Source organism: Trachurus trachurus (genome assembly GCF_905171665.1).
Source record: "Trachurus trachurus genome assembly, chromosome: 20".
NCBI lineage: Eukaryota > Metazoa > Chordata > Actinopteri > Carangiformes > Carangidae > Trachurus > Trachurus trachurus.
In genome coordinates this window covers 18,833,749-18,860,426 of record NC_139911.1, presented here as the reverse complement: position 1 = coordinate 18,860,426, position 26,678 = coordinate 18,833,749, and the positions used below count along the sequence as shown (strand labels likewise).

At 44.2% G+C, this 26,678-nt stretch overlaps 1 protein-coding gene and 1 long non-coding RNA gene across 2 annotated transcripts; one reads left to right on the top strand and one right to left on the bottom strand.

The window, feature by feature from the left end:
- Positions 1-2,877: 2,877 nt before the first annotated feature.
- LOC311003590 lies at positions 2,878-3,477 on the bottom strand. Its single transcript, XR_014596271.1, has 3 exons — positions 3,428-3,477; positions 3,091-3,171; positions 2,878-2,978 (listed from the first exon to the last, which is right to left on the bottom strand). It is a non-coding gene; the product is annotated as an uncharacterized lncRNA (long non-coding RNA).
- A 1,968-nt stretch (positions 3,478-5,445) lies between these two features.
- ptchd1 (patched domain containing 1) lies at positions 5,446-18,658 on the top strand (the record flags this gene model as incomplete). The annotated part of the gene is made up of 4 exons (XM_083995468.1): positions 5,446-5,808; positions 9,027-9,741; positions 15,018-15,784; positions 17,558-18,658. The coding sequence occupies exons 1-4, from the start codon at positions 5,461-5,463 to the stop codon at positions 18,656-18,658; spliced, it is 2,931 nt and encodes a 976-aa protein (XP_083851594.1). The 5' UTR covers positions 5,446-5,460.
- Positions 18,659-26,678: the final 8,020 nt, after the last annotated feature.

Sequence of the window (26,678 nt, the reverse complement as noted above, 5' to 3'; positions counted from 1 at the left end):
GTCTGCTCCCCACTTTATCTGTAATTAAAGAACAGTGCACATCATTAGTCTGAGTCTGTGGAACATTCATCAGTTTGTTTGAGCGTTGTAATCCAGCACGCTCACTGGATTTGAAACTTTCCAATGACTGTCAGCATTATCATGCTGAGTTTCACCTTTAATAATGATAAACCATGTATTACCTTGTGTCTTATGGGTTGTAGAATTCAATACAATTATGTAAACATCATCAAATTATAGCTAATAAGAACTGTTAAATATCACTGTAATTGGATATGAAACGAATAATAAATAAAATGATATTGAACTTGATGCCATATGCCTTGGGACAAAGCACAGACAACAAGGACTTCATGGCAGTCAGGTGGCTGCATTCTGGGCAGGCTTCACTTATTATAGTTGCGTACACCCTTAATAGCAGTAATTGTTGTTGTACTGATGGCAAACATATTAACAGTCACACAAAAAAGATGAAGCTAATATTGTAGTTTCAAAAAAAGAGCACAATAGATAAATTCATTCAACTGGGTTTGTGTTAGTCTGTGAAAGTTAGACAGATTTTCATTCAAGTGTAGTACAGTTGTGAATAGATGAAGTGCAAAATGACTTGGAGAGAAGAGTATGGCCCAATTCCAATCCGAGCCCTTACGGACACACTGACTAGGGTGCACTCACACTAGGCACACTAGACTAAAGTCCTGATTCTATTGCCAGTGTGAGTGCAAGTGTACTGTGCCTGAGCACGGTACACTTCCCTGGCCCGGCACGGTTGGTGAGGTGTGCACGGTACGCTTGGCCAGGAATGCGTACAGTAATGCGTCGCGGGCTCGTTCTCCACCTCGTGTCTGCAACCGCGTGTAAACAACAGTCACGATTGCGTCGCGCCATAAACATAGCTAGTTGACATCGCTTTGATTAAACTTCAAGATGTTACCATGACAACCGGTCAAACAATTAAAAAGCGCTGTTCTTTCTGCAGTCAGAGCGCATCATGGATGTATTGGTATATCAACGCGATGACGTATGTGTCGGAGGCAACCGTGCTTCAGCACGCTTGGGTTCGAGGTAGTGTGAGTGCGGGCCAGCGGGGAACAGGGGAGGGGGGGCATTCGGGCTTCAGCACGGTACGGATCAACTGGCCCTAGTGTGAGTGTGTCCTTAGAGGCGCATTCACGGGAATTCCGTGAGTGTGTGAGGGCTGTTCCGTTGTCAGATCATCAAGTCAGTGAGTCAGTGAATGAGCCCTTACTGCCCCCTTACCGTAATTTAGCACTGATGCATGGTGATGCCGTTGGAACGCAAGTGTTCAAAAAAAAAGCAAAAAGCAAATAAACAAACGTAGTCAGAGAGAGCTCTGCCGCTCTCTTTATTGTTAATGGACAGGGGCAACAAAAAAATAAAAAAAGAAGTTTACCGTCAGTATTAACATGTGCAGTTTGCACACGTTAATACTGACGGTAGTAGTACTGCAGAGTATTGATGATGATTTGATCAGATCTGATCCAGGAACATTTTGTTTTGAGTCCGTCCCCCTCACACACTTTGTGCGTGTTGAAATTACAGTAAATTATCATTTCATGACCGGAGTCAACAACATTTTGTTGTCAAGGTAACGTGTCGTGAGAGTGGGTAAGTGCTGTTCCAGTCATGTTTACAGCATCTGGACCCTCACAGTCTCTCACACTCTGTCTTAGATCTGACGTCACTTTAGTCAGTGAGGGTTCAGGGCCTGAGTCTTATGGGGCGGATTGGAACTGGGCCTATAGTGTGGGTCAGCTGATGTGTGGATATACATACATATTTAGAGCACAAAGAATAATGCCATGATGGCATAACTCTTATATGATACACACCTGCTCATCAAGGCTGGAGCTACTCCTCCTCGTTGTCCTCGCCTTTGCTGCAATCAGCTGAGACCGACCACAGACGCCCTTTCCTGGTGCATACAAAGACAAAAAGTTTCTAATGTTATTTTAAAAATAAACTTTCAAGTAGTACAAGAAGTTCAATGAGAATCTATGTGGAAAATACACAAATGAACCCCAAACATGTTGCAAAAATGTTGCATTTTGTTGTTATTGTGTGTCTCCTGCGCCCACTCCCCATTTAACTAACTAACGCAAGCCAAAATAGTTTTGGCTCACTGAAAGATGACGGCAAAAATGGACGCATCTGTCCTTTTGGTAGTTTAACACGGCTGAAAATCATCATCTATTAATGGAGTTTCCGCTCCTGCCCGCTCCCGTTGATTTTTATTCCCGTCCCGTCCCAATCACAGGATTAATAAAACTTTGACTCCCATCCCGCGGGAATCACGTGACCCGTGGGAATTTCCAACAAGTGTCATCCTCTTTCTGCGCACAGCTTGTCCACCTTGAAAGAGCTTATCACCCACTCCATAAAACTCTGGTAAAACGGTGTTCAAACACACTTTGCCAGTCTGTTGACAGAATAATTGAAAATACACTTATATGTAGAATTAAAAGGTGGCAACTGTAAATATTGCATAAGCCAGCCCACCCTGGCATACTCCATTTTCTGCCAGCATCCATATGAAGTTTAGGAGAGAGTTCTCAGGTGGTGTTATGTTGCGTGTGTTGGAAATATGATTGGTAAGAGCACCACCACCGGTGTGATGCTGCACTGAGCTAATTTAAGGTGGTACTGTGGCTTAAATCAGGCCCTGTGAAAATCACATTCTAAATGAAGTATTATGGTGATGTTGAGGTGTGCAGGCCTACGACTACAACTACTACAGACTTCAGAAAGCTTCTTGGACTGGTACATCCGCATAGAAATCCTAACATGATGTTTTTCTACCAAAATAAGAATAATGATGCACAAATTATCACGATCACATACCAAATCCTGGCTCTTGTTCATCAAGCATCTCCACACCGGTCTCCTCAAGGACACAGAGATGATCATCACCTTTTCTCCATCGTGGCAGGTCTGATGCCTTTGTCCTCTTTTTTGACCTAAAAAAAACAACACAATATAATCAAAGTAATGCAGTTAACCACACAGACTTCCTGCACAAATGCATCATAATATCTGATCCCCATGCATGGAATAAGATATTTAAATTACCTTTGTGTCAGGCTCTTCGTTTTACTGAGCATCTCATTGAACTCAGCTTCAGCTGTAGCCATTGTAGGTATTATCTGTTACCTGTAAAACAGTGAGAAAAGTACAGTGAGGGCTGGCATGTAGCATTAATGTTAGCCTAGCTATGTTAACGTTAGCCTAATCATTAAAATCTACATCAAACAGTGCAGCTAGTAAAGTCAGCCAGTTTAACAACTTTGATCAACCACATCTGTCAAACTTTGTTTGTGGTTGACGACACTGGCTGGTTTTTGGAGGTAAAATAGCTTTAACTGTTAATTATTTTATCACAATTTTCCATGTTGTTTGTTTACGTTACCTGAACGGGGGCTGGGGCTGCCTGTCGGTGAGACGATGACGGACTTGCCGGAAGCTACGTCAGTCACAATGAAATCAGCTGATCGTTCACTGTAACCATAGCAACGATGGAAATCTGAGCAATCTTCGTAATAACTAACAAACGAAATACACATTAACTGAATAAATATAACGTTTATGATTAAAATAATGCACCAAACGTTGGCCTACCACAATAATGAAAAAAAAAAAATTACATTCATAAAATAGCGTTTAAAACAACCACGACAGCAACTACAAGCTGAAAAAATCTTCGTCAAAACGAAAAAAGTATCAGGTTTTCATAATCATAATTCAGCATAATGGGAGAGTCCAATCAGTCGGATAAAATATCGCTGGAGTAGGCTACAAATAAAACTTAATTTTCATTCATTCAACATATTTGTAAAGTAAAAGACACATTTCTCGCTAGAAATGTCCTCAAATAGTGCCAAATAATCACATTTTATCCGCCAGAAAGCTTAATGAATAATGTTGAATATATACGTTTTCAATTTTCAAATTCGCAGAATATGTTACAAACACAAGCTTATTTGCATTAATTCAACATACATTTGGAAACTAAAACACACATTTCTCGCTAAAAAAGTCATCAAAACCATGCCAAATATATCCTAAAATGTTGTTTTTCCAGCGAAAAAATAACGTTGTACAGCCACATGTAAAACGTTGATAATGAACGCAGCAATTGGCTCACGTTAAATGAATGGGCAACGTAATGTTGGCTTATAACGTATTTTCGCTCGGAAACGTTGATCCTGGACTTTTCTGGAGTTTGCAGAATAGTCCATAGTGAACGTTTCTTTCTGGCGACTGGGTTGCACAGACACGCTGCCACTCACTCCGTTTGACATGACTGTTTGTTTCTCTGCATTGTAGCAGCGCGGAGCGGAGAGGGGCGGGGCAGCAGAAGGGGGCTCAGAGCGGGTCGTGAGGGCGGTGCAAGAGAGAGAGAGAGAAAAGAGAGACAGAGAAAGAAACGGTCCCCGGTTTGAAAGCCGGTAATTAGTGACGTGCCTTTCCCAAGGAGCGGAGCGGAGCAGTCGCTGCTGGGAGTGCAGCCCGGCGGCGGATGAAAACAGAGGCTCCGCTAAAACCACCGGGGCGATGAGGAGTGGAGAGGACCGGCGACAGAAAGCCCTCTGCCGCAGAGGAAACCCAGATTAGGCTGATCTGACACGCTGCTCCACCGGTATCCCCGGTGCGTGCACACCGCGTCAGCTATCCCTGCGACTCCTATATACCAAAGCCACCCAAACCAACCCGGCTCTACTGCACATCAGGCTGCGTGTGTGTGTGTATGTGTATGTGTGTGGAGACTTGGTGATGCAGGGTGGAGCTGGACGCACGGACAGCCGGCAAGATAACATCTTTGGTGTGAATGCGTCTTAGATGATCTCCGTCATCACCGGGTCGGGCCACCCCCCCTTCCCCTTCGGTTCCCCTCTCTAGGTATGTACATCCTCCAGTTCTGTGCACCTGTGCAACTTGTTCGAGTGCGCAAACACAACTAACTGAAAGCATTAGTCAGCTGGAAGAGAGGGGAAGCTAAACAAGTGTAATTATGAGCCCACTTTGGCGCTGCGATTTTTTTTTTCTGTTGCGCACAGAGCCGTGCAGCTTGCAGGAGGCACTGAACGCAGCAGGGTAGTGGCTATTAAATGTAAAGTATAGTGCTGTCAATATTTCTTCTAAGCACACAGCAGAGAAATGCTGGCTCATTTAGCCGCTTTCTGTCCTTTGTGCTATTCCAGCGGATGAGAGAACCCCGGGGGAAGGGCTGCCCCTGTGACCGGAGGAGGGTTGGATTCTCCCCGGCCGGTGACCTCCTGCTCCGGGGACACATCCTCCCATCACCCGGCGTCACCTCGCCTCCCCCCGGACTGAGACACGGACGGAGCCCACCGATGCGTCCGGTTGCAGCCCCTGATGCTCGGCAGTGCTCCGGGGCTTTCCGGTCGGTGGGAGAGGCTCGAGCCGCGGCCGCGCGCTAGGATGCTGCGCCAGGTGTTGCACGCGGGCCTGAGGACCTCCTTCCACGCGCTGGGCCGGTTCGTGGCCGGACACCCGGTGTTCTTCGCCTCGGCGCCCGTGCTCCTCTCCATCCTGCTCGGGGCCAGCTTCAGCCGCTACCGCGTGGAGGAGGACGTGGAGAGCCTGCTTGCGCCCAAACACAGCCTGGCCAAGATCGAGGGCAACCTGGTGGACAGCCTGTTCCCCGTCAACCGATCCAAGCACGCGCTCTACTCCGACCTGCAGACGCCCGGCAGGTACGGGCGCGTGATCGTCACCACCCGAAAGGGGAGCGTGCTGGACCCGGTTCACCTGGACACTATACTGAAGGTAGGCACGCGCACGTTTCCAAACTGCATCCAATAAGTCAGGTTGTTTTGATGTCTTCTGTCCTTGACAAACTAAATAAAGTAGAATAGATGAAAAGTTCAAAAAAAAAAAAAAAAATAGGCTAATAATGAATAAATTCTGGATACAATTTATAGACAAATACATTATGAACATAATTTGAACATTTAAAGGCTCATGTATATTATATTTATATCACTCACTCACAGATACACACTTAACCATGATTTAAAGGAATAGTTAAACATTTTGGCAAATTCACCTATTCATAGGAGTAGGTTCATTATCTTTAATTGTCGGTGCATGTTGTTTTGAGATCCGGGGGGGGGGGGGGGCAGAGACATGAGCTGCTCAGTGAACACAATGGAGGTGAACGGTACAGGTCCCCTGTCCCTCAAAACTCATCAAATACACAATTCAACAACTCCAAAATGTTCTTGTGGACAAGTAGTGACCTGCACATTCGCCACGCTGTGAAACAGTTATGTATATTTATGTAACATTACGACACATGAAGCAAATATTTTGAACTATTTGTGCTTTTGAAATCATTCCGCCCAGCAGCCAATGTCTGGAATGTAGTTCCGGCTTTCCATTTGCCTCGAAAACAACTCTGTCTCATAATGTTATATGATTATTTCATAGAGTGGTGAATGTGCAGGTCGCAACTTGTCCACAAGAGTGTTTTGGAGTTGTTGGATTGTGCATTTGATGAGTTTTGAGGGACAGGGGACCTGCACCATTCACCTCCATTGTGTTTGGTGAGCAGCTCCACGGCTGCCCCACGGATCTCAAAACAACATGCACCGATGATTAAAGGTAATAAACCTATCCCTATGACTATGGGGATTATGTCAATAGGCGAATTTGCCAAAATGTTGAAATACCCCTTTAAGGACTCAAGGTTGTGAAGCTCCTATAGGCTACAGGTTGTCACTGGAGAAGCTCTGCTTGTGAAGCTCAGCTTGTGTGACAGTAAAACCTTTCAAAATGAAGCTGCAATGAATTGGCAGAATCCAACTTTACAACAGCAAAAAAACAAACAAACAAAAAAAAACCCAATCAAATCCACCTCTGGTCACATTCAGAAGCTAAAGGTCAGTACCGGCACGGCCCGAGCACATCGTGTATGCAGGCTGTCTGGCTCCTCGTTCTAAGTGATTGATAGTCATTAAACAGAACAACACAGTCCAGTCTCAAGCAGCCCGACAACCTTTATAGTTTTGAAGCAGAGCACTTTAATTACAAAGTGGAGTTAGCTGCAGCTCGGAGGCCTCTGTCTCCACGTTGCTGATTCTAAATAGATTTATGAGCATTAGCTTGACACCCCTGGAGCAATTAGCCAAAAGATTTCATTAAGTTATGAGGTTGTAATCAGAGCCTGCTGACTAATAGGCCTGAGACGCCACGATCTGCTGTACGTCTCCGCTGTCCACGCTTGTCTCTTTGTCTGATATAGTTATCTCGACCCACTTTACATAAACCCACAACAGTGTTGGTCCATTGAGGACTGCCACACTTAGAGAAAGACTAGTTTAGGGCTGTGCATCATTTACTGGCAGGTTGCTGCATAAAAGAGAGCGCTGTAAATGTGAAAAATCAGCTGTTACATAATCTAACACTGGTACATATCATCTGCCAGGTTCAAATTCTGTTTTTTTTTTTTCTTCCTGTCTCCACTCGCCTCGTCTGCCTCATCTAGTTCTTACGTTTCCCAGAAATCCTTTCAGCATCCCTCTGCAAATGTGTCTGCACTTGTTGCATGTAGTAGGTGTTAGTGGAGAAGCAGCGCTGATAGAGAGAGCAAAAGAGACAGAACTAGACAAGGATCCCACTTGAAAGAAGAGTAGGTACGAACTGTGAGTCATACCCATTGACTGCTTGATGTGTTCATCTGTTTAACCTTCTATGAGTGAACTCCTTTTTTCCATAATGGATGTATTGGCCGTGCATTATCGATTAGTGTCTGTGAATCATTTGTGATTGAAAGAAATGTTTTTGTTCTTTTATTTTGAAGAAGTCAAAACAGAGTCCAGCCTTGGCCATTGATTTCTCACACAGCTGCTCTACAGTATCTTCATTGTACAAGCTGTGTTAACGACAAAGACAGCATGCAACAAATTGGTGATCCTCGTTTTATTTTGTTAAATTGTTGCATATTTTAGTATTTTTTGTACTTTTAATGATATAGTTATGTTAAAACAGGATATGTATACAAACACTCCAACATTTAACCTCAGCGCACTCACATACTGAGCAGCTTTAAAGTTTTTTTTAAATTAGAATTTATATAATTGCACTCTAGCAATCTTATATACATTGTGTATCTTGGTGAAATACTATTCAAATACAAAGCTCCATGTTTTTATAGCTGCACGTTTCATAAAAATAAAAATGAAATTGGTACTATGCATCTTTTTAAAGAACATTTAACCCATTTTGCATTTTATTTGAGATGAGCAATATAATGAAAACCTACGACTCAATTTAGGTGATTTAAAACAGAGGGTCACACTTCAGCAGCAGCTCATGACAAAGCCTTTTTATAACATTCATAATCCTTAAAACCACAGTCATAAAACAGGCCTTAAATTTCAGTGATGATATGACAAATGCAAATCCTGAATTATTTAATTATATATCTGATTTTCGGTTAAGTTAACATAAATTAATTTGGTGAATAAATAACTGGTTGGCCACTGAGCTCAGGAATTTTAAGGCTCCACTAGGAAGTTGCTAACAATGATACTGACAGGCAGAAAAAACGCACACACACTCACATGAACACACGCCCTCCCTCTTCGAAGTCAATGCAGCACTCTGAGGTGGGAGACAGCTCTGCCCATGTTCGCTGTGGCAGAGACTGGCATCGGGCCTGTTGCCTAGTAACCAGCACTGTGCAGGATGCTGGCACTGTTGTCCTCTCGCCATAGAAACGGAGGAGGATTCAGAGACCACTATTGTTATGCTGTCGAATAAAACGCACATATCCCCCCCTACACATCGCTCTATCTTAGGAGGTAGAAAGTCAGAGCGCACAAAGTAGGCGAATGAGCTGCTTGCGCTGAGATTTACTCAGAAAAACTTTTGATGGAACTTTTTGTCACACTTTATCCGTGCAAAATTAGGTCACTGAGAAGCTGACTTAATGAACATCGTTGTTATTTGTGTGTGTGTGTGTGTGTCTTCTCTGCACACAGCTCCACAGGCGCATCTACCAGATGCAAGTGACTGTCCCGGCCACAGGCTTCAACAGCTTCAACTACTCCTTCTCTTACCTGTGTCTCCCTGATGACAAGAACGTCTGCATCATCGACGACATCATTCGCGCCATGGAGGAGATCCAATCAGCTCGTACCTCCAACCGCTCCATCCCGGCCCTGCGGTACCCGATCACGCAGCTGGCGGACGGGCGGCAGGCCTACATCGGACACCAGCTGGGCGGGGTGCAGGGTTGGGGTCCCAGTGGGACGGTGCGAGGTCTGGGGACGGGAGTCAAGGGTGAAGGCGTACGTTCCGCCCGGGCTCTGCAGCTCACCTACTACCTCCAAGCCCGAGGCGGCCTGATGGACCGGGTGGCCGGCCAATGGGAAAAGGCCTTCTGTGCTGAGATGCAGCACTTTGCGGCGTTGCATCCAAAGCTGGGGCTCTACCCTTCCACTTCCTCTTCTCTGAGGACAGACTTCCAGTTTTCTTCGGTGCTGGCGCGCCGCCCCCTGTTGGCCAGCCTGGGGGTGTGCAGTGTGCTGGCCGTCCTCTGCTGCTCCATGAGGGACTGTGTGAGGTCCAAACCGTGGTTGGGACTGCTGGCTTTGCTGTCAATCACACTGTCAGGCCTCACTGCTGCTGGGATACTGAACCTGACCGGGGCCACCTACAACTCCACGTACCTGGGCATCCCATTCGTCATGCTTGGTAGGTTTGAATTAAAACCAATATTTCCGACGGTCTGACGGCAATGCTACATGGGGTCCATATGGGCCCCACTTGGGCTGCAATTGTGGGCCCCATATGTGGCTTCCACCCAGGATCCATATAGTCCCCTACTGTGGTGGCCCATATGGGCTATATGGACTACCACAGTAGGGGCCTAACGGTATATGGATCCTGCCATGGGGCCCACAATTGCAGCCCAAGTGGATCCCAAGTGGATTCCATATGGACCCCACGTTTGATTGCTGGCTATAAGTCTGTATATCCATGCACTTGTTGTTCATTTGTCCCTTCAGCAAAGTTTAGGACATTTCTTCAGAACTTAAAGCAACACTATGTAGGATTCGTGATACTGGTACTCTGGTTGAGAAGAGCAACTGTCTGCTACCTTGCTCCCAGAGAAGCACAGTAGCCTACGTGAATTTGTTGCTGTCCCCGGTACAGTTGCCGGTACTGGCGGTGCCGTTGCCGTTAAAGGTGTCGTTGCCATCGTTGGTACCAGTGCCATTGCAGATAGGCCTACAAGTGCCAAGCAAAGCTCCAGAGCTGCCTCCAGGGTGCTTGTGTGTGGGTCAGAGGAGCAGGGAGACTGGGCTTGAGCTTGGTCTCTGGATCTTAGCAGAATTGTGGTGTACCAGGACCATGGGGGCGCTGTGATCCTACCCGATCAGGAAAGTTACAGAGTGCAGTTGCAGCCGGCACAAGCGGGGCATCCTATTAACAGTTTTTCTACCATTTAAATGAGTTTAGAAACATAATTTTAAGGTAGAAAAACTACATAGTGTTGCTTTAATGCTTGTTGAACACAACAAAGTCTTGGGTACAGCATATCAAAGCACAGAACTATTAAAGTAAGGAGAAGCTAACACATGACAGCTGGGAGCCATCGTGAACACTGCCATTGTTTTTAGATGGCAGACTGTTCACTGTCTGCTCTTTTCAGTACCTGTGATGGGTTTTGCAGATGCCAGCCTCGGGCTGAATGCCATTTCAAAGTAGACAGATCATCAAGATGACTGACAAGTGGTGGGCTATGAACTTGACTTTACAGAGGGTGAGGATGTTGGCACGAACAACACATCTGACAAAACCTGAAAGGCTCTGAAAAAGTAAGCTGTTATGTTAAAGTTCTTGAACCGGAGTCTGGCACAAAAACCGAGCTGAAGATTTCAAACTATTTTAGCCCGACACGTCCTCCAGACTCAATGGAAAGAAGGCGTTTTGTGTCATTGCTTTGCTTGCCAACTGAAGTCGCAGAATGTTTTTATGATTTGATGCCTCAGTCTGCAGAGCTGGTTTGCAAATGCCTTTCAAACCTGTTAAAACTTATAGTGACAAAAACGTTCTATGGAATTTACATATATATAAATGAAAAGTAGACAAACATTTTCTAGATCTGACACTGCTACAGATAAGGTTTGGTTTAAGGAACAAACGCAACTCATTTATGGTTCAAAAGTACTTAAATGTGACCAAATAACATTAATGGATCTTGATAATTAGAGGTTGGTGTTGACTGGGCTTCTACTTAAGTTTCTAATTGGTCAACTGACTGAAAATTAATAAGATACAATTTTCATAAGCAAACAGTTACTATTTCAGCAATTTGTTTAATCAGAAATCAAAAACCTTTGCTGATGGCTTCATCTTATTTGACAGTGAACTGAAGGGAAAATATAATAGGCCCCCTTTTTTTGCAATTGATTGATTTTGTGCAGTCATAAGTCAGTAAGTCATTATGTATTCATTTGGAAAATAATCAACGGATTAATCAATAATGCAAATAGGCTAACAATTAGCTCAAGACATTGCAGCACATTTGCCAACAAAGAAAAAAAGACTTTAAATATGGATGTAAAGAGGTAAGATATAAAATAGGAAGATTGTTAGAAATATTAATATTGACTTAATTTAATTTTAAAGAAAGGAAACTCTTCCATAGTGTTTGTTGAAGTTCAAAGACAAACACAGTGATTTCCAGTAAAAAAAAAAAAAAAAGAAGAAAAAAAATACTGAATGGAAAAAAAATGCTTTCTATAGGACACCGTTAAATTGGAAACATAACGTATAATCTTAATTTATTCCAACATGTTTTTTTTCTCTTGTTGATCAACCTGAGCACAGCATAATGTTTCTTTTCTAAATGAGGTAATAAATTTGTTGCTTAGCAATAACATACATATGCTCACAAGCAATTCTTCATGTTTGTTTCATTTTTCAGAGTTGTTCCAGAGAGAGAAGTCTGTAAGCAGTGTTGGAGACTGATGTGTGTTTTGTTCAGCTCTAAGAGCAGACGGGAGAATTCAATGCAATAACATGGAGCTAAATGAAAATGAACATCCATATGTTTGAAGGCGCACCAGCACTTTATCCTGAGTGCATGAATACTAAATACTGTAGGATGTGCTGTGTACGCAACCACCCGTGCACACATGTACACAATACTATACCATAATTACTCTGTAATGTGGAGGAGGGAAGGCTGCTGTTAGGCTTAAAATAACTGCAGGGAGATGTAGGGGATGTAGACAGAGGGGGTTTAGGTGGTGGTGGTGGTGGTGGCTGGATGAAATATCACTCCAAATCAGGGCTGAGTTAAAGAATTTCTCTGTAGAAAATGAAGTTATACTGTAGAAAGAAGACAGACATGGAAGGAGGATGATTTTTCAGAATGCAAGTGGGCAGGCAGAAAGAAAACGGTGGGAGGAAGTGTGAGGAGAGGGAAAGAAAGAACGTGGCTGTACTACAGTGAAAGATGGGATTAAGAAGAGGGAGTTAGACTGTATGAAAACATTTGCATCTTCCTCTGTCAGCGACAGGTTTGAGACACTTCTTAAGGTGCAAAGCTTGCATGCTACAGAAATAGATGTTGATGTAGTAAAATAGAAAACAACAGCCCAGCAGCCTAATCATCTGTGAATGTATTCACTTGCAGTAACTATTACATTGGTAGTGATTGGAGAGGTTGTGTGTGTTTTCTAGGGCTGGAGATTGGCATCAACAATAATGTACTATTTTCAATTTGCTCAATTGTCAAAAATAGTGATACGTAGTAATAGTCACTTATCACAGTTATCAGAGTTAAGTGAATACGGGGACTTCAGCTTTTTGTCAACCAAAGCAAGACAATGATGATGCGTTCATGGACTCTGGATTCAGTTTTTTGATCATACAATTAATATACTAATTTTGTCCTAGGAATTGCAAGTGAAATTCATCATCACCTGTAGCTGTTACTGATAATGGGATTGGAGAAAACCTATTTTTGGCATGTATGGCTCTGACAAATAGCTTCTCTAGCCATAATGAACTGAGAGGTTTCACTGTCTGAAATACATTTTATAATACAACAGTGATAGCTCTGGGCTGAAATGGGCTTGGAAGGAGATACCTCTTTATCTCCAGGGTATATTCGCCTGCATTACTGAATGTGTGTGTGTGTGCGTGCGCGTGTGTGTGTCCATGGGTGCACATTAGCCATCTCGGACTGGTAAATCAAAATCCTTGGTCCACTGCTGTCCCCCAGCCTGCTGTCTTTTCACTTCCATCATCTCTCTCTGCAACATTAACCTCCACACCTCTTCCCTGTCATGAACTAATTCTATCTCTTTCTTTAACACACACAATCACACGCGTGTGCACGCACACACGCACAAGCAAAAGATCCTCAGACTTTCTCAGTTGCACCCACGCCTGAAGTGTTGGTATGTTACGCCTCTGCTAAGGTGTTAAGTGTTTCGCCATGCTGAGGTCACTGGAGAGAGAGAGAGGGGGACGGGCAAGGGGGTGGGGGGTACGTGTGTCACTGGTGACTCATAGGTGCCATGGCAACCATCGAAGAGGAAACCATTAAAAACCATCTGCTGCCCGTATATTAACATGTATGTGCATGCACATGAGAAATGGGGAACATAAACTGCTGCATATACACAGTCACATAAAAAACAAACAGACATTGATGACTGCTTTAAAACTATATGTATATTTTGGATTTATTTTATTTTATTTATTATTTCTAGGTTGTACTATTTTCAAAAATATTTACTTTTAGTTGTGTTATTCCTTATTTATTAATGGGTATGTGAGCTCTACTGGTGCTGCACAAGTACAATTTATCACTGGCAGTTGTTCAAGTCGCAGGGAAACTATATTTCCATGGCGTCTTACATCTGTCATTTCACATTTCCAGTTGAAACGTTGTTGAAGTGTGACATTATGTAGAGAGGTCTGTTCAAAAGCAGGCAGGCTGAGTTATTACACTCTCCTGTGTGACATTGTGACTCCTTAGAATGAATAAATTGAAGCCAAGATGGGCACAAGCAAGGCACTAGAAGAACAGGTTCACTGGGAATTAGTATATATGTCTTTGGGGACTTTTTCTTTCTAGTTTTTCACTTAAACCAATACAGAACATGTCTTTTTTGTCCGTGTGCTGTTAAATGGAGTGTTAAACACCAAGTTTAATGTAGTGTGACTTCTAAGTGTCTGTCAAGGTAGGTGTGAAGATGGAGAGCTCTTACAAAATGTTGAGCTGTAATTTCTGCAGCAGTTGACATTTGGCTGCTTGGGTACAGTGTAACCAGTTGTAAACACAACATTTACATATTATCACTTTAAATTGTTTCAGCAAACAACTTGAGAGTTGTTGACGTTTTACATCTGGCAGACACAGGGCGATGTTAGCACTGATTTGCAAAAGGGTCTCTGTACAAAATTCACTCCTCGTTGCTCTGCTTTTATTTCCTTCAACCATCAACTTTTATTTAGTGCTGCAGTGTCACTGAGGTTGAGAACACCTTTTCAAAAGAAACCAAAAGTTGCATACCTGAGAGTGATGTGCGGGAACCAAACACTAAAGCTGAGGGCTGTGGAATCCAAACGGTAAACTGAGAGAAACTAAAATTCACATTAGCACTTAAAGAAACTGCAAAATCGTGACAATCTCAGTGACCCCATTTAACTGAGGGGTCACATACTCTCCATCCAAAGTGGTTGTTGAATGGCCAGACAGCTTCACAAAACCCCCTCCACCCACATCTTTCCGGCATCAGATTAGAAGGGTCTGTGTCCAACCATCTCTGTTACTTTCATTTGACCAGCTTTTAATGTGAAAGTATTGATCAGTGCAGCTTTATAGTATATACATAAAAGAGGAGAAATAAAAGAAGCATAAAAAAGTCATCCATGAGTCATTTTCATCAGAATAAATCGGTAATAAAGCAATTCCCTTCATATAATATATTTTTGCTTCCCTGCAGGTCATGGGCTCTTCGGCTCCTTCGAGATGCTGTCGTCATGGAGGCGAACCCGGGAGGACCAGCACGTGAAGGAGCGAGTGGCGAGCGTCTTTGAGGACGTCATGCTGCGTTTCTCCGGCTCCACCATGCTCCACCTGATGACCCTGGGCCTGGCCGCCTCGCCGCTCACCAACATGGAAGCTGTCCGGCTCTTCTGCCGCACCGCCGCCTTAGCTGTCACCATCAGCTACGTTTACATGTTGTCCTTCTACAGTTCCTGCCTGGTGTTCACAGGATACCTAGAGACCGGATACAGGCACGGCTGCTTCTGCCGCAGAGTCCCCAAACCGGACCGGCTGGACTCCAAACCGGCCTGGTACAGGTGTCTGATGTACACCCGTTACCAGGACGAGGCCCAAACCACCAATCCGCCGCATGGGGTGGGACACGATCACGATCACCCGCCAAATCCCAACCTAACTCACACACACCCACACCCACACCCTCATCCTCATCCTCATCCTCACCCTCACCCTCATCCTCACCCACATACTGCAAACAACCCCAATTCACATGGACACAATCATGTGGCCAACTCCACACATGCACACCCACTCCCTCACGCACACACCGCAGCCAGCACGGACCCTCATCCTCAGGACTCTCACCTTTTGCTGGGGTGTGTGAGACGTTGCTATGGAGACTGGATCACTAACACTTATGTCAAACCCTTTGTTGTTCTGCTGTATCTGGTTTACATCTCCTTTGGATTGATGGGCTTCCTCCAGGTGAGTCACGCAAACACACACTCAGGTCACCTGTCTATCACGGGGCTGACGGGGAAACAAACAAACTAAATAAAGAATATAAAGTTAGCATATTAAAGGCACAATGACAATAGAGAAAAGTTCCTGTCTATCACGGGGCTGACGATGAAACAAACAAACTAAATAAAGAATATAAATTTAGCATCATAAGGCACAATGACAATAGAAAAAAGAGAGTTTTGTTCGTTGCAACTGTGTAGCCTCCTGCCCCCGACAGCAGCTTGTCAGGATTGCAAAGGAAAGGAAATGCAGTCTGAGTGAAGCGCTGGAGCCATGGGCTGGTACCCGGCCGTCACCAACAACGGGAGTCTCTAGTGTCATGTTGTAACGAGCAGGAGGGCCGTTGTGGTGAGCTGGGAAGAGGGTGTTAGCGGCGGATGCTAACTGCTACCGCTAGCCGAAGTTAGCATCGGGCTAGCTCACCACACAGCCCTCATACTTGTTACCACTCAAGGCTGTAGTTGTCGGTGACGTCCGGGTGTCCGCAACCCCAGCGCTTCACTCAGACTATATTTCTTTTTCTTTGCAGTCCTGACTGCTGCTGCTGAGAGGGGGTCATTCCTATGTTCCCACAGCCTTATGTTCCCACATTTCTAACTTTTGTTGTCACTGAAAATTAGGCCCTATGTTCCCACAGCCCTTTGGTCCCACCATTAGTTGGGTTTAGGCAATGAAAAAAAGAGTTGGTTAAGTTTAGTAAAAAGACCCGGTAGAGGCTAGACAGGCCAGATAGAGTCCAGATAGGTAGAGAGAGTCCAGTAGGAACATAGGGCCTAATTTTGAGAAAAATCTTAGAACTGTGGGAACATAGGGTTGTGGGAACATAAGGCTGTGGGAACATAGGCATGGACCCGACCCGCTGAGAGAGAGAGAGAGACTTGCTAGCACTCGCTAACATCCGGGACAGCGTGGGGCTAGCAGCCCTGAGCCCTCCTACTCAGCTGCACGTAGCTTCCCCAGAGCTCTGGCATTGGCTGGAGAGAAAACACTGACTCTCTCGTTCTCCACCCAGAAACGTCCCCGTGCACAACAAAACAAAGCAAAAGACCAAAATACAGGCAGGGGGAGGGGGTGCTGCAGACACAGTCACCACACAGGACTAGAAGCCCATAGGTGATGATTAACAGGGATTTCATTTGTATAAGTCTAGCGTTTATTTTGGGGCAAAAAACTCCAGACTCAACCTTTAAGATCTGGGACATGTGCAGGTTCGCTACACTGAAAGCTCCCAGTTACAGTTACCCACAACATCTTTCTCTATGTAGGTTTCTATTGTTCTTTAATTTCACTTGACAGCTTTTTATGTATCTTTTATGTTTTCATTTATTCTCCAACCACAGCAGGACTAGAACAGATGTCTCAATAAGCCAAACATGCCAAATATTGGCTGATGCTACAATTAGCAGATGTCCCTTTAAGCCCTCACATGCAGAGTATGGGTAGACGCTACAATTAACAGATGTGCCCTGAATGCCTCACATCCTGGTGAAGGCTAAATGGGAGCAAACCCCTACGGAGAGCTTTTAAAATCTTTTGGAAGGTCCCATTGGACTGAGGAGGTACCAGGAAAAGAAACCTTCCAATTAAATTTGCAGATGTTCCCTGAATGCCGCAATGGACAGACAGCCGCCACCAGCTGCCTCCCTTGGTGGGTGGGTTGGTCTGTGTGTCCTGACACTGACCCTTTGTCCCTCGTTCAAGTGTTCTATCTAAAACATTTTTTCTCGTCAACAGGTGACCCAGGGTTCCGACCCCAGTGCCTTGGTTGCCATGGATACAACAACAGTATTGTACACCCGTGCCCAGCAGAGATACTTCAGCTCATACTCTCCCGTCATTGGATTTTATATCTACGAAAGCGCCCCCTACTGGAACGCCTCGGTGCAGCGGGACCTGCTGGAGTACGCCAAAGGCTTCCAGAGGATCAGCTGGCTGGAGGCCTACCTGAACTACCTGTCGGACCGCAACCTGTCCACCAGCCAGCCGCGGGAAAACTTCACCCACACCCTCCGCCACTCCTTCCTCCGCGAGCCGCAGTTCGCCCACTTCGCGGACGACATCATATTCGCCGAGCGCGGCCAGGGCGAGGAGCCCGACGTGGCGGCGTCACGGATCTTCCTGGTCGCCAAAACAACAGAGAACAAACGCGAGGAGATGTCGGTGCTCCTGGACACCCTGCGGCGCCTGTCGCTGACGTCACGCGTCCGCTTCCTGATCTTCAACCCCTCCTTCGTCTACCTGGACCGCTACGCCGCGGCGGTGAGCTCCCCCCTCAGACACTCGCTGCTGGCGGTGCTCTTCCTGCTGGGTCTGTCGTCTCTGGCGGTCGTGGAGCCGCTGGTGTCCGTGTGGCTGGGCCTCACCCTGCTGTCCGTGCAGTTTGGGGTGCTGGGCTTCATGACCTTATGGGGCGTGGAGCTGGACTGCATGTCTGTGCTGTGTCTGATCTCAGCTTTGGGACACTCGGCGGACTGCAGCGGCCCCCTCCTCTGCGGCTTCGCCTCGGGTCGGGGTGAGAGCAGGACTCGCTGGGTGAGAGTGGCGCTGGAGAGACACGGGGTGCCCTCTCTACAGACGCTCATCTGCTACTGCGCCGCCCTGGTGCCCGTTGGCTCCGTTCGTTCCAACCTCACGCACACGTTGTTCCGCTGCCTCACCCTCACGGCCGGCTGCTCGGCCCTGCACACTTTGGCATTCCTCCCCACCCTCCTCACCTTCCTCCCCCCCTCCAAGAGCCGGGGCCACCGGCCGGGAGGAGACGGACAGAGGCAGGAGGTGGAGTGCGTCGAAATGAACGACAGCACCCGAGTGGTCGACCAGATCACCACTGTCTGAGCATGGGATGATGTTATGTTTTTTGGGCCTCCTCCTCCTCCTCCTCCTCCTCCACCGCCACCCCACACCCCACCCCCAGTTGCCATGGTGACTGTCGGCTGGGAATTGGTTCATTGTAGTCTGAGCAGCCGCTGCGCATGCTGCAGACAAGAATGCTGATCCTTGCGAAGAGGCGAGGAAGAAAAAGGAGAGAAAGATGGGAAGAATTAATAGAGGCTGAGGGTCGAGAGAGAAATATTCAAACACGTAAAACAGAGCAGGAGAGACGAGGGGAGAGAAAGAGGGGTTTCCAATGCAGTGTATCCATGGTTACCTGCTTGTTGCTAGTGCTGTGTGGCATGTGAATGAGGTTTTATTTCCCCCTAATATCCAAGCAGGAGTTGAGGATCACCTGAGGTCAGGCCTGGATCCGACCTTGTCTCGAAGGAAGTGCCACACTTTTCATGTCTCTAAAACTTGCTTTAGATCCTGATCACATTGTTTGGCTACCGCTATCTGTCCGCCACACCAAGTTGCACAAATACAGCTACAATGACATGAGGCAATCATCCTGTACAACTCGAGTATTTCTACTTTAAATGCTGGACAAATAAAGTCAAATGAAGGAAATGTGGTCTTCAGTGGTTTTGGCTGTGAACAGTTGCTCATGTTTTAATGGTAAGCCTGTTTTGAAGGGGTTACTCAACTCAACAATGGGTTAGGCTACTCAACAAGTTTTTGAGCTTCAGTATGAATTGAAAAATGTGAGAAGATTAGTTGTACAAACACGACCTGACTTCATTCAAACTTTTTAAGACACTTGTGGCATCTTCCAACCAGCCTTACCCGCCGCCCCTTGTTCCAGAGCGTTAAGCTGTGGTCCTGACTTGCTGAATTGAAAGCAATCACTGCGCTCGCTCTTAAGTCAAACACAAACTTTAGTTTTCTACATGCACACTGTTTACTCTGCTTTCAATCATAAAATAAATAACAAAAAGAGCAGCGGTCAAAATACATTGTGGCTTCCCCCCTGTCTCATCGGAGCCACCTGTACCTATGCTCACCTTTATGACCTCATGTCCTGGAATATAAATTAAAACAGTTAAATCAAAACATTCAATAATTATAATTCTATAATCTAATAAAATAGAAAAATGGATCTAATAATACTATAAAACTCAAAGAAAGAAAGCCCCTGATAAACAGAGGCATTACATGAGATTTGTTTGATATCCAAAGCATCAAATTTCAAACCTTGTAGGAGCAACAGGTATCATCCAATCAGATCTACCAACCACACAATATTTCCCTATATTTATGGATTCAAGTTTTATTCAGTGTCTATATTTGATCACTCTTGAAGTGATACATTGTCATTCAGCGCTAAAAGCATTAATAGTGTGAGCACTGACAAGCAGAGAAAGCTTTGTTCTCTTTCAGCCTGCTGTGATTGTCTCCCTTGAAGCTGAGGAGCTTGTTGCCTTTTATTCCTGAAGTCATCTCTGTGGTTGAAGGTGTGTGTGGGAGTGCTTGCTATTGTTAATTCACGCTCCTCTCTGACACTCGCCTGAATGAAAGTATTGTTCGGGCTCTATGCAGGCGTCACTACCATCCTCTGGCTTCCCACCCATGAGGCCTGCCAATTGGTTTTTCTTCAAGAGCACAAGCAATGATCTTCAAGATAAGATATAGGTACCTGTAACTGTGGGCTGCATTGTCTTTTGTAGAAAGATGTAGCACCTATACATTTACAGGGCTGGATGCAGTTCTTTCTAATGCATACTGCTCTACCTGATCTTTAGAAAGGGTTAATTATGGGAAAATGCGTGGAAAGCAGCACGTCTTCATTACACTGCTAAAAGAATCGAAGCAAAAAGGCAATCAGAAAATGTTCAATAATTACATCAAGAATAAAGCTGCCAATCTTTCCATAATAACTGCTCATTAGTTTAAACTTAATAAAGGGGAACTTTGCAAGTCCAGTCGTTTTGTCCCTGTTTTGCTTCCTCCACCCCTCCCCCCCCCCCCACCTTGCCATGTGCATTTGTTTTCAACGTAGCCAACGAAAAGGCAATCCATGGAGCGGTGGATAACATTATATCTGTTATGATGAGTATATTTGTGTTAGAGATCCCTTCTCCATTTAACAAGTCATAACCATCACAATGAGCTAAAGCTGTAGTGTGTAACTTCTGTCGCCCCCTAGAGGATTTCTGCGTTATTACAATGATGCGGCCGGCACCTCAATATGGTGTAATCCGCCCCTCCTCTCCCCACCGCTACCGTTTGTCACTCTCTTTCTTCGCCAACAGACCTTCTGCCGAACGGGAAGGCTTTTCCTTTTTAGTAGGATCCACTTCTGAACCTTGTGGTCGCTTCTTCGGGTTCTCCGCCATGTTGCTTCTAGCAGCACTCTCCTCCCCCCTCCCTTCTCATTGTCAGGTAAAACCGAGTAGAACACGTCACTTCCTGTGCGCCAGCGCGGGAATGTCGCCAAAGACACCAAATACAAAAAGGACAAAATACTGAAAAATACTGCGAGGTGTTAGAGGAGCCGAACGGCTTAATCAGCGTTGTATCATCTCCTCTTGTAGTGGCTTGGGTGAAACGGATATTTATAGACACGTAGAAGTTACGCACTATAGCTTTGATAAATTGATAATTTAAACATAATAAAGGTAAAAATCTTGCATAGTTCCTCTTTAAGCCCTGAGGTGAGAATAACAAGGGACCCAAATTTTAGGTTGCCAGAAACAACCAACACACACTCATTCATGCTCTCTATCCCAATGCAGTATATTATCATATACCTTAATTATCGGTGCATGTTGTTTTGCGATCGGCGGGGCAGAGACACAAGCTTCTCAGCGAACACACTGGTGAATGGTACAGGTCCCCAGTCCCTCAAAACTCATCAAATACACAATCCAACAACTCCAAAACACTTGTGGAGAAATTCTGTTTTTTTTAGGACCATTTATTTTCTAAACCTCAATATTAGCATTTAGGATAAAACTGTAATCAAGTGTTATAGTTAGCCAATCATTGAATTTAGCCTGACAAAACAAAGGCATGGAAACGGTTGCATCACATCCATTTGACAGATGCTGTGTTCCTAGCAGCCTCTCCACCTGGTGTTAATTTGCAGTAATTTGTAGCTGTTGTGTTTCGTATGTTCCACCTGTTCCATTATTTAGAGCAAACACTGTCAAAACGATCTAGTGAGTGTTTTGTTGTTGTTGTTGCACATACATTGTGAAGAGAGAGTGTTACCACCCCCACCCGGAGAACACATACAAATCTCCATAATATACTCAGACAAGACACCCCTGATTTGGACTGTACTATCTCTGCAAAGCAATTTTTCAATATGAGTAATATCTTGTCTCTGGTCACCAGTTGACACACATTCATCTCAAACACACATGCACAGGTGCAAGTGTGTGTGTATGTGTGCTTGAGTGAAAAGAAACAAAGAATCAGGGCAGGTTTAATGTAGCGCAAGAAAAAAGAGAAGCGACTGAGGAGAGCCTGCCAGTGGGATTTTGATTCACTTGGGCTTGAACTTAAACTCACACATGCACATACACGCACACACTGACAACGAACTCCCCCAAAAAGTGCTGCGTCACTGGAGAAGAGCAGTAACGTGCTGCAGCTCTGCTCTGCTCCACTGATCTGCTACTGTTTAGTTATCCCTCAGTAAAAATGAACAAAGGCTGACACATGAGCTGCTGTGGAGGGGGGAAAAAAAATCCTCGTAGTCTTTATTGCCCTCTTGTGGCAAAAGTAAGGGTCAGCTAGTTAATTAGATATCTGCCTTCTCACCACACACATACACACATGCACACACACTCAGGCAAGCAAAAGCAAAGACACAGTGATTAGAAGAGCCGTCTCCCTGAGGCTGCTCTTTCTTGTCTTGTTTGGTTTCATTTTACGTCTGACGTCAGATGCCATTCCTCAAATTCACCGTCCTGCTGCTCGATGGCAGACACTCACACACTCACACATACACACACGCTGTGGATGTTCGACCCGTTTGTCAACCTGGATCTCACATTTCATATTTGACTTGGCGTGTAACTTTCCCTGTTTTTGCAATTTGTCGCTGATCTCATACATTGTTTTTTTTGTTTTTTGTTTTTTTTCATGGACAAATCCTCACACATGCTCGCACGCACACCACACACACAAGCACACACACACACACCAGATAAAGGCTAATACTCTGTCCAGGAACTTGTCTGGCCCTGCATCCTGTAATACCAGCTGCTGCCCTGCAGTCATACTGGGATTGAAAAAAAAATAAAGACACAAAACAGACATAGAGACATAGTTAATCAGATACATTGCAGAACTGTCCAACAGTTTGTTTATTATCTCTGTGTATCTCTCCTCCTCCTCCTCCTCCTCCTCTTCCTCTTCCACTGTAGGGGGTGTGTCATTATTTGCTCTACTGTCTCCCGCAGGCAGAAATCACATTTCACAAATTTCTGAGTTCCTGCACGCACCTCAGACGATGCTCTTGTGTAAGAGAGGAGGATACAGGAGGAGCAGCAGAGAGCAACTGAGGACAGAAAGTGAGGGAAGAGGAGGAGAAAACGACTTTGAGTAAGATCCTTCATCGGTGGCAATTTTGACTTCTTGAACCAAACTTCGGAGATGATGGAGGGACCTGTGCAATGTGTGACCGGAGTGAAGACGACAAGTTCTCCTCCTTAGGACTCATACATCTATATACATTCACACGAGCATAAACAGACTCTGCAGGTGCTTTTGAAAGCATCAGGTAAGACATTTTAAGACTTATTTTAAAACTGTCATATTTACTGAAAAAAAAAAAGTTTTTAATTGTACCCAATGGAAGGAAATTGATTAATGCTATTCTTAATATTTTCTATATAACATGTGCTGTTTATGCTTTCAACATTTCAAGTTTCACTTTTCACCAGTGGCTCCAGTTTCTCTTCATTGTTTTGTCACATCTGTCTTTGATTTAAAATAGAGTCAGACTGTGGGAATGTGAGTTTCAGAATGGTAATAGCTAACGATAATGGTGAAGTAGTGTAGTTGTGATAATAGTGTCTGTGTAGCCTCAAGACTTGAAGAGGTAGTGTTACCTCCACTGATGAGACACACAGCAGGCGAGAGGGAGTTCAGTTCAGTGAGTAAATGAAAGAGTTTCGGCTTTAATCTGCTGCCCTCACACATTTGATATAAACTGGATTTAAATGTACTATACTGTAAGAGTGAAACAGTGCAGCGATGATGTGGATCAACACAATTAGACATGTTGAGCTTTATTTTTCTCATAAATGATGTTGTTGTACCAAGTGTGTTGTGTGAAGACGGCAACTTCTGGTGCTGAAAACTGAAAATGTCAGGGTGGAGGTTGAAATTAGGCAGAACTCATTGTGTCTTTATAAGATCATTCATCAGGTCAGTCCGCGTCATCTACAGTAATGGGTTACTCATATGTTGTTATTCCTTCAAAGGTAACATAAGATAATTGTTTATTCTTCCCACAATGGGAAAATGTACAAGGTGGCAGCAGCAGACAACAGCAAAGAAATGTATAGGACAGATAATAAATAGGAAAAGTATCATGAGTAAGTGTTTGTAATAGAGTATGATAAAGAAGAAAAATAAACAATACAAAATATATACACATTCCAAACATGTTTTGTGCTGAGAACAACTCTTGTTGTGGAGTCTGATACGATAACACTCCTTCACACATTCTGAGTGAAGGAGCCTGTCACTGATTGAGCTCTCTAGTCCAGTCAGGATGTCCCTCATGGAGTCATTGTCCTCATTGTCCCCTATCCAATGACTTCCACCAGGTCGAGTGGACATCCCAGGACAGAGCTGGCCGTCTTGATCAATTTGTTCAGTCTATTCGCAAAAGACCTCAGCCTTCTTAGCTCTATAGAGCCTGTTTTGGCCCTTTTTTATAAAGTGCAGTGGTGTTATCAGTCCAGTCCAGTTTGTTGTTTAGTTGAACACCAAGGTACTTAAAGGAGATATCAGTGGAATGTTTTTGTTAATATAAGTCCTAAATAGTCCTATTTTCCGTCAGCAATCACTTACATGAAGTATTTCAGCCTAAACACGAGTCTCTCCGTCACTCTGCTCTGCTGTAACCCGAGGAGAAAATTTTCCTTGTGGGATACAAGTGTTATCCAATGAGGAGAGAGAACGGCATGAAGGGCTGTGTGTGCAGCCAAGGGATGCGCGTGAATGTGGTGACGTAGCACGAGGACCAATTGATGCCTGACAAGGGCGGGGGCTGCTAACTCATGGTGCGTTCAAAGAAACTCGTACTTTGTGTTTTTCCTTCCTGTGAAGTCATACCAGTTCGATCTGGTACGAGTTCACGGGTCGGAAGTTACGAGTGGCCGTTATAGGGAACTTTCACAGACAACAGGATGGTAAAAACACGAGCTACGGATTACCTGGAACGCTACCAAGTCGTAGTTGTGACTTGAAGCTGTAACTTACGGTTTCAAAAGCCTGCCTTGAACGCAGCATTAGCCGAAACGGCCGTGAAGCTGATATCTGCTTTAAGATGTAACCATTCCCTGAATGTTCACCGGTGAGGGAGATGGGTGTCTTCCCCGTGTTGATCTGGAAGTGATTCCTCAGGCATCAGTCTACAAAATACCCAATCAGTTCTCTGTAATCCTGCTACTCTGTACAAAATGGGCTTTGTTATCTTGAGATAACGAGATTAAAATGTATTAAAAATGAAAGCTACACAAATTTATCATTCCTCTGTTGTAGTTTATTACAGATTATTGTCTGTGTCTGCTACATCTGTGCTTCCCATCTACCTCCATGCTACTGTCCAGCTACTGGCCTATGAAACAGGGCTGTAAAAGTGACCTTAACCACTAGGTCAGATTGTTATTGTGCCTGTGATTTAAAGCATTTGGCACTTCATTCAACACTGCATACTGTACCCTGTGTATCAACATTTTTAATCATGTTTTGTGTGACAACATTCAGTGACATCCGTGTGTATGAATGGGTGTGCATGTCTGCTGTGTGGTAATTTGTTTTTTCTTACTTGTTCTTACTTTCTTACGTTTTTCTTACTTGTTGGCTTTTCTTAGCAAAGACCCCTATGTAATTTCCCAGCTTGCGATCAGTAAAGTATATCTATCTATTTACTATAAATATCATCAGTTATTAGGAAATTTAATGGTAAAATAGAGGACACATAAATCGTAAAATAAAAATTCTCAGAACTTTGAACTAGCATTTATAATTTATTATCTTTGTTATATTTTACAAAATGTAACCATCAACTAGAGTCTTATTTCTTTTCATTTGAGCAGCATTTATTTATCCCAGTTCCCTTCCTGTAGTGCTTTATCAACCACATCTGCTTTTACAGTATGTTGCTTCCCTTTTCCCCTCATTGTGAGCTGGATCGTAACAGTATGGTTAAGCATTTACAGATTCTTTCTCACACATTGAGCTGTGATAGTTATGTAACATTATCAAACTTTTCCTCAGTGAAAAAATGGTTGAACATGTGTGCATAAAACCTATATGTATGTTGACTGTAATTAGCAGATTCAGTGGAAGAGGTTCAAAGCAGGTTCACAGCTGCTGATGCAGACGTGACAAACGCAGAAAGGGATTAATTCAAATATTCCCTGTAGGTGATGATCTCTAGGTTTAGTAGGGATATGGACTACCTATTTGAAATACATATTAAATTTGAAAGTGCAATTCCAAACCAGAACCTATTATTATAATCAAAGAGCACTCATTAAACAAGGTATATGAGTTTAGTTAATGCTTTTAGGGGAGAAAGGTATGTCAGATACTTGTAGGACTTCCTTAGTCAATATTTTATATTATTATTTACATACAGTACATACATACAAGTAATAATAATAATAATAATAATAAATATTATATAATTTCACATTGGAGCCACTGTGTGACAAAGGACCATATTATGTATTGTGTGTTACCGTGCCGTGTCTATAAATTTTAAAGAAGTAAACTGAGGTGTATCAACATC